An 8,656-nucleotide genomic window follows, 5' to 3' on the forward strand; every position below is an offset into this window, starting at 1 on the left:
AGCTAATGCTTGTTTGCTTTTTAATGTTACCCAAACAAGTTTTGTCCAGACACATGGTGGACAGAAATACACAAAGTTACACTTGGTGACTCCTTCGTGCACTGTCATCACCTCCTTTGGTTGGATACCATATGCTCTGATCACACCTGAATTACAACCAGGGATAACACAGAGTCATCTTGGAAAACACAGCAAAATATGGAGTTGTAAAGAGATCAAAACCTTTCCTTTAGAAAGAATCAGCACAGAGGGTTAGGGCCAAAATTCTCCAAGTCAAGGAGAAGTTTCCCTGTGCTAGCACAGCACCATTGGTGAGCCCAGAGCCTCTTGCTGCACACTCAGGCTGGCAAATAACTGAGAGCTCCATGTGGATCTCCAAAAGCAAAATTCCTTGAGACTGAGTTCAGGATGCCTGTTCTAACTGTTCTGGCCAGCTCTCTGCCTCAGCCAGTGAGCAGGGGAAAAGAGCAGCACTAAGCAAAAAGCCTTGGAATCATCCTTCAGACCTTCCAAGAGCAGAACTTCTACAATTCCTGACCATGGAGACTGGAGTCCAGCATGGCCACTCTTCCACAGGCTGTGAGACACTCACTGGTGCACTTGCAAAACATCCCAGAGAGCTTTTCAGGCACATAAAGCAGATAAAAAATAAAGCCATTTATACAAAAGAAAGGTTCTTCCTGGAAGTGACTGTGCTCTGTGTGAGCTTGAATCATGCCAAGTGCACTTGTCACAGCCGGATGTTTGCAGGCTTCCAGCCCCTGCCAGCCCTGCCTAAAGGAGCAGGGCAGGGGGAATTAGGTATGCAAATGATATGCAAATGACTTTCCTATGGAATCGGTCTGGAGGATATAAATACTGACAGAATCATATCAACCAGTGTCTAATTATTCCCACCAAAGAACAATGGAATCCTATTATATTCTGGTTTTAATAGCAGGGATTTTAGTTGCTTTTGTATTGCTGGTTTTAATTGCAACTGATCATTTCTTCAAGGAGGAAATTCCTTCTGGTATTGACCAGCCAGCAAAGCTCCGCCTTTACCTCTGTGTGTACACTCTGATGGAAATTCTGGTGAGTTTATCATGCTCTGGGACACTGGGATTTTCAGAAAAGGAAAGACCTGAGTATGAATCTAAATACTGCAACTACATGCCATGGGAAGCACACAGTAACACAGGTTTAAAGGCCAAAGGTTGATTTGCTTTCTGTTACCATATATAAAGCAGCCAGGATGAGGTGAGTTCTTTCAATACTGAGATATCCATTCTTATGCTGCAATTGTGTATTTCCATAATGAAATGACTGGTCCTGTGGATGACAGGAGGGCTGTTCATAATTTACATGAAGAATAATAACCCAAATTGCTATGTGTAAATGCACTCTGATATCTGTAAGGCAATTTCCTACATTCTGAGCTATTTGCAGTAATTTTCTTACCCTTGTTTTTGTTCTCATTCTGCAGTGACTGAATTACAGAATACTAGTTAAATACCATAGAATCAGGTAGGTTGGAAGACACCTCCAGAAGTCATCTAATTGAACCTCCTGCCAAAGCAGGTTTAGGCCTGTTATCAGCCATTATCTAAGTACCTGCAAGCCAGACTCACTGTGCTGTGGGCTTTGCCATCACAGAAAGAAACAGCTTTCACCCAAAAAGCTTTCAAAGTAGGCAACAGGAGAATGTAGGAGCAGCCTAAGCCCTGTCATGTCTGGCACATAACATGTCAAAAGAAAGCCTGCAGGAAAATCAGAGTGGTTTCTTTGATGTTTGTATGAAGCTCACCTCAATTCTCTAATCCCCAGTTTTACAGAAAGAACACAGGAACTTGGCCCCACATCCTGAGAGGTGATTTGGGCCGTTACAATCTATTAAAGACTGAAGTAGGTTGCTTGAACTTACACAGCAACATTCACCAAATCCAGTGGTTGTCCCTGATTCTCCAGTGGTACTTTCTGCCTTGTCTGCCATGAAAGAAGAGGCTGCTGTCCTTGCATATCTCATCCTGCTATTTGTGTTATGTTATATATAAACTTAATATATGACAGTAATACTATAACAGGACAATGTTATTAAATTCTCTAATTAGTGGGTGAAAAGATTCTTTCAGGTGATACTTTTAACTCCTTATACAGCTTTTAAGTGTCTGTTATACTATAAGTGCATTTGCTCTCTTCACTGATAATACATTCCCTAACTTCAACATCCTTTTTCTGAATAGGTTTTAAGATGCATTTCATCACTTGCATTGAATCAATCCACTCACCTATTTTTCTTTCAAAAGCCTTTAGGCATCTACTGGTACTTTGGGTGCATTCCTAGTTTATGTTTTTGCTCAGAGGAGCAGCCCACACAGAAAGGACTTCACAGGTTTCTGTTTAAGTGCATAATGCTTTGTGCATGACAGGTGTGCAATTAACTTCTCCTGCTCATCCTGATCAGTGCTGCTCTTCCTGTGCCATAGAGCTGTGCCTGTGCTGTATGCTCCTGTAAAATCCTCTTTTTCCACAATACAAGACAGGCTTTTCCTCTCTTCTTCCACCCTACTTGCAATGTCTTAGAAAAGCTGCAGCACCAGATAAGGGTGTACCCTCAACCAGAAGGTACATAAATGATGCTCCTGCCTCATCTGTCTACATCCCCTGCCATGAAGAGATCAATGACTATGTAAAGTGGAAGAGATGAGAGGAAGCCTCCTGGCTTTTGTTTTAAACTCCTCAGACAGATCTCTGTTCAAACTGTGCATATTGCCCTGTGATATGAAGCTTTGATGGTAATTACTGTGGTTGGAAAAGCACACTTCAGAGTGACTGACAGAAAGACTGTCTGATGCAGTCCTAAAGTCCAGGAAGCTCAAATTGAGTGGGTTTTGCTGCTTTTGGTATGTGATTTTGTAATTATCCATAAGTACAAATCTGGTCCCCATATGATCTTCCTCATAAAAAACCAGTTTGTGTCAGAATTTAGGTGTTCCAGCAAATAGTTTTTCAAAGGCCATGTTTCACAAGAAAAGCTGATGAGCTCTTTTTCATACACATATTAACATTTTAGGACCTGGTTTATGTAATACATTTCACCTGCTAACACTGATCACATCTGTCTAGAAATAGTCAAACCTTTTAGGTTTTGAATGTATTCCTATAGGTTCTGAAGTGTTCCTAATTCTTGATTAAGAAGTTTCTTGACGGAGTACATTCCAAATTCCCCCTTCTCCTTCATGACAGTGTTTCCCCTGAATCTGGAGATCCCTCTGTGATGTCAGGAACTCCTAAGACAAGGCAAGGAAAGAGGACATGTAGGTAGGATGCTCTGATAACAAGTTTATAATGTATATTACTGGCATCTGAAAGCTCTAAAAAACCTCAAGGATGTTAGAAAATTCAAATGAGATTAAATGGCAATTCTGCCAACAGTTCTCTCTGACCCCATGGAGGGAATTCTGTTCTCTCTGACCCCATGGTAGGAATTCTGTTCTCTCCTACCCCATGGAGGGAATTATGTTCTCTCTGACCCCATGGAGGGAATTCTGTTCTCTCTGACCCCATGGAGGGAATTCTGTTCTCACTGATCCCAGGGAGGGAATTCTGTTCTCTCTGACCCCATGGAGGGAATTCTGTTCTCTCTGACCCCAGGGAGGGAATTCTGTTCTCTCTGACCCCATGGAGGGAGGTGACCCAACACTGTTAAATCAGCCAGTCTTGCTCACAGACCGGCCTGTGGTTTTCCCCCAATATGATAATCCTGTCATGAGAGGGACATTTTCATCTCACCTAACCTTAAATATTTTAACTGAGGCATCTGAAGTACAGTTTATCATGGAGAACAGACACCTCCAGAGGATGATTTAACACACCCAGAATTGGAACCATCCCCAAGAACTGCCTCCTTTATTCTCTCATTAGGAAAGGAGCCTCAGGCCTCCCAGCTTCCACACCTGAGCAAATGCCTGTTCTTACTTGTGGTAAATCCAGATCACAGGAACTAGAGGGTATTTATATGATACATTTAATGGAACAAGTATTACAACATTCCTCCCACAATAACGAAGATGTAAATTTTCATCCTCTTAACCAAAATCCCAAAGACAGTTATTTGTGGGAATTCTAAAAACTAGAAAATAACCAACCCAATTATGCCAAAGACAGTGTAGGAAAAAGAAGCTTGTGGCCTTTACAAAGTGGGAAGACTTGTATTCCCTTTAGTAATGTCTCATTTTTCCTGTTTTATCTATCTAGGCAAAGAATTTAAACCACTTGGGTATCATCAAGGAGCACACACTTATCAGGCTGATCACAGAGGGACTCCCAGCATGGCAGGATTCCCAGCTCTTCATTAAAGATCTGCATTTTGATGGGGTACCCATGAGGATTTACCTCCCAAGAGAACCATCTGCCAGCAAACGGAGAGGAGTCGTCTTCATCCATGGAGGATGTGGCATTTTTGGAAGCATCAGTAAGGAACTGAAAGAGAAATGTGACTATTTAGCTTTTTTAACTGCCTGTTTTTAAAAACTGCTGACCCTAAGAAGTGACTGAAGCTTAGTTTAAGAGACTGGAGATAGAAAGCACTTAGTGCTTATTTTAAATTGTTTAGACTCTCTAATCTGCACGTATTTAATATTTAAATTATTTTTAATGGGCTATAGCACTCTTTATCATAGAACCATTGGGATCATAAAATGACTTGGGTGGAAGTGACCTTCACTATAATCTTTTTCCACCTCCTGCCATGGGCAGGGACATCTTTCACTATCCCAGGTTGCTCCAAGCCCTGTCCAACCTGGCCTTGGACACTTTCAGGGGTGGGACAGCCACATCTTCTCCAGGCAACCTGTGCCAGGGCCTCACCACCCTCATAATAAAAATGTGTTCCTTACATGGAAACAAAGTCTATCCTTTCTCAGTTTAAACCTGCCCATTTTCTAATAGTAAAAATCATAATAATTCCTTATTTTCCACACAAATCAATGATCTGTCTAAATGTATGAATTCTACAGCAAGTCCTGATGACCAAAAGTCTAGATTATTTTTATCTTACAGAAAATCTGGGTACTCACAAATAAGCAAGGGGCTGACAAGATATTGTGGTAATATGTCATAAAAATATAAGAGACAATATTGACTGAAGTTATCTAAGATGTTAATTACATCAACAACATTTCTGCTTCAGGAAGTTATGAAAGAATTTGCCGGTACATAGCCAGAAAATCTGATTCAGTGGTTGTGTCTGTTGGGTAAGTGAAATTCAAACAGTGCTAATCCCATTAGAGAACTCTGCTGTTTTCCCCCAGCCTCCCACACACCCCTCAACTTACATTTCTTTGAATATAAGATAAGAAACTGAGCTCTAGTGCTGTCTTCCCCACACTGCTGTTATGTGGGAGCAAGCACATGGTGTGGAATGGGAATGGAAATACCTGAGCCAGGGTTAGAGTTACAGGTTTGGTCATTGTACATCACCATCATCACAGAAATCATTACCTTTGTTTGATAATAAGAAATTATAAGCCAAATATCAAATTTTAGTATTTTTATGTATATTTAATATATTAAAATATAATACATATTTTAATATTTAATATTTTTATTTAAAATCATCTGGGATTATTTTAAAGAGTAAATAATGAGTTTAAAAATCAGTATTTTTTTAAACTGGCATGGACTACTGTTTCTTATAAAGATGTTTTGATTGTGGTAAATACATGATGGTATAAACAAACCTTAATTTCCAACAAAATTTTCTATGAAAAGGTTTACTATGAAGGGATTTTATTAAATTGGGATGAATTGGTTTTGAGAAGGAAAGGGAGGAAAAGTTGTTCTGGTTTGCTTCAGCATGTAAAAACTTTAATCTAGATATAATTAATGCTGTAATTAATATTGGTTTGGGGGAGTTTTTGCATGGGGTGTATTTCAGATGAGACACTCAGAATGTGTAACACCAGCTGCTTTTTCTACCTCTCAGGTACCATTTAGCACCTGAGTACAGGTATCCAGCCCAGACTCTGGAATGTCTCAGTGCCACCGTGCACTTCCTGAAGACTGCAGACACCTACGGGGTGGACCCCGCTCGGATCATTGTTTGTGGGGACAGTGTAGGGGGCACATTTGCTACCAGTGTTTGCCAAGAGCTTGGGCACAGGACAGATATCCCCAAGATTCGTGCCCAGGTGCTGATCTATCCATTTCTCCAAGCACTGAACTTCAATCTGCCATCTCACCAGAAAAACGCTGCCGTTGCCTTCCTGTCCCGGGAGCGCACGGTCCATTTTATTCTCAAATACCTGAATAAGGATTGCTCCCTGAAGGAACCAATTCTGGCTGGTTCTCATGTTCCTGAGAACATAAATTTGAAATATAGGAAATGGATAAATCCAGATCTTATTCCAGATGAGTTTAAACTGGGCTATAAACCACCACTCCCTGCTTTGTTTTTACCTCAAGTCCATGAAGAAGTGCAAGAGCTGTTTGAACCCCAGGTGTCCCCTCTGCTGGCAGAGGATGCTGTTGTTTGTGCTCTCCCTGACACCTGTATTGTCACCTGTGAGCATGATGTGCTCAGGGATGATGGGCTGTTGTACAAGAAACGCTTAGAGGACAACAATGTACATGTGACCTGGCACCATGTGCAAAAAGGCTTTCATGCTGCAGTGGGATTTTTTGGATATGGTATTTTCTCTTTCCCATCATCAAGTATTATAATGAACCATGCTGTAGACTTTATAAAAGGCTATTAAATCATTTTCTTCCATACAGTGTACTGGTATTTAGAAAGGGTGTGATTCAATTAAATGATTCAATTAAATTATTCAATTAAGTATTTACTAGCTATTTGCCCTTTAGAATCAAGGCAAGAACTGATGACATTAGCATGGTCTGCTGAATTCTGATTTTTACTTGCTATTACTTAGGAACATGATGTTTAGAGGTTTTTTGTAAGCTTGCCTTGATGCTCCCTTCTTGCATTGTAAGAATTTTTGTTCTCTTCATATGTCAAAGAATAAAAACTCATCACAACAAAAAACATTCTAAATGTGTAAGTTAAAAACCCATGCAGTGTGTGAGTAATTAGCTATGTGCACATGCATGCACACCCAAAATCAGCGTGGCAATACCTCTGGAGAGTGGAGATTCCTTCCCTACCTCAGGGATGAGTAGTAATCACCATCTGAGTGTCTGTACAGACAAACAATAGCTTTGCATTTATGTTTAAAATCTGAAGGAAGGAATTGGGTGTACTTACAAACCTGATTTTAAAGGGAAAAGGGGTCAGGCAGGTTGGTACAGTCCACATGGTGCATGAGATGGGTACCAGGAGGTACCTGCAACAGAATGAAGCGAGGGAGAACTGCTCAAAAATAATTGAATATCCTCTAAATTATATTCTATCAAGTTCCTTTCAGAGCAGTATTTGATTGTATTCAGCTTACCTGGCTTTTGGGGAGAAAGGATGTAAGTAGCATGGAACCTGCCAAATAATTTCTGTGGATATCCAAAGCCAAAGAAAAAAGTGAGGTCAATTGTTATCTTGCTGTAATTGTTATATTGCTTATTAGGAGAGATCCACCCTTGCTAAACACAGATGCCAAAAATAATTGCCAATGCATATCAAAAGAGCTGGGCATACAATGCCTAGGAACTGTAAAATGTTGAATTGTTGTGCAACCACCTTGCCTTTATAAAATCCATGCACACATGACTGTGGAAAGAGGTTAGTACATGTCTACTCCCTGCCAGGCAAGCTGTGAGTAGGAAGAAGACTGTGGGCTTAATGTTCCATGTTGTCACCATGTTAATGAATGCTGGTGACAGGTGAGCTGGTTCACATCTCTGAAGCAACAAGTCACTACTCGAAGGTTCTCATTCTCCAGTCCCTCTCAGCAAAATGAATTTATATTTCTTCATGCTCTGTTGACACAACAGAGAGTTTATTTCTTTCATTTTTCCAGTTGCAGGCAATTTGCTCTTCAAGCTTCCAAGGGTAAATAATGTGATAGTTCCAAATGTTCTACTCTTTCAGGACTTCAGGATCTTCTTTGGTTACAAAGACAAAGGTTGGGTCATCAGCTCACACATTAGTAGCTGAAGCTGGGCCAACAGTTTGTATCTGCTGTAAAAGTGTTGCAAGAAGTTTAATGATATTGGAGAAGTTGGAGAAGGTTGGCAAGTGCCAGAACTAAGGAGGTCTGTACAGTTTCACCTTGTATTTTGTAAGTTAGGAGATGGTCACAGATGATCTCATGCTATTTTACACACAGTTCAGGGCAGCATTATACTCCTTGCCAGTTCAGCTACTCAATACTTTTCTCTCCTTTATCAGTCTCTGGAATTATGCCTCATTTATAGGTCAATGTCCAAACTTGATACTGATCTACTCCTGAGATTTTTCCATGGTCCTTTATCCACTGGTCTTTAATTTACTATAAATAATAACAAATTTAGCTTTATAATATGTCAGCAGCATTATTAGTTCTCTTGATCACACAGTTCTCTTTAATTATGGGCTATAACCATTGAGTGCAGATGGGTACAGCAGATGCTGAAGTAATGTATTCTTTCTTTCATCATGACTCCCAGATTTTCTAAACCTTAAGAAATCACATGATCTAACTGTCTCCATGGAACTTCCTGTACTTCATTTTAATTAATTACAGAT

General features: G+C 40.2%; 1 protein-coding gene across 1 annotated transcript; it reads left to right on the forward strand.

Annotated features, from left to right (window-relative positions):
• The first annotated feature begins 906 nt into the window (after positions 1-906).
• Positions 907-6,976, forward strand: LOC129129926 (arylacetamide deacetylase-like 4). Its single transcript, XM_054648053.2, has 4 exons — positions 907-1,074; positions 4,237-4,453; positions 5,171-5,234; positions 5,966-6,976. The coding sequence occupies exons 1-4, from the start codon at positions 907-909 to the stop codon at positions 6,735-6,737; spliced, it is 1,221 nt and encodes a 406-aa protein (XP_054504028.2). The 3' UTR covers positions 6,738-6,976.
• Positions 6,977-8,656: the final 1,680 nt, after the last annotated feature.

The sequence above is a fragment of the Agelaius phoeniceus genome, chromosome 24 (genome assembly GCF_051311805.1).
Source record: "Agelaius phoeniceus isolate bAgePho1 chromosome 24, bAgePho1.hap1, whole genome shotgun sequence".
Classification (NCBI taxonomy): Eukaryota; Metazoa; Chordata; class Aves; order Passeriformes; family Icteridae; genus Agelaius; species Agelaius phoeniceus.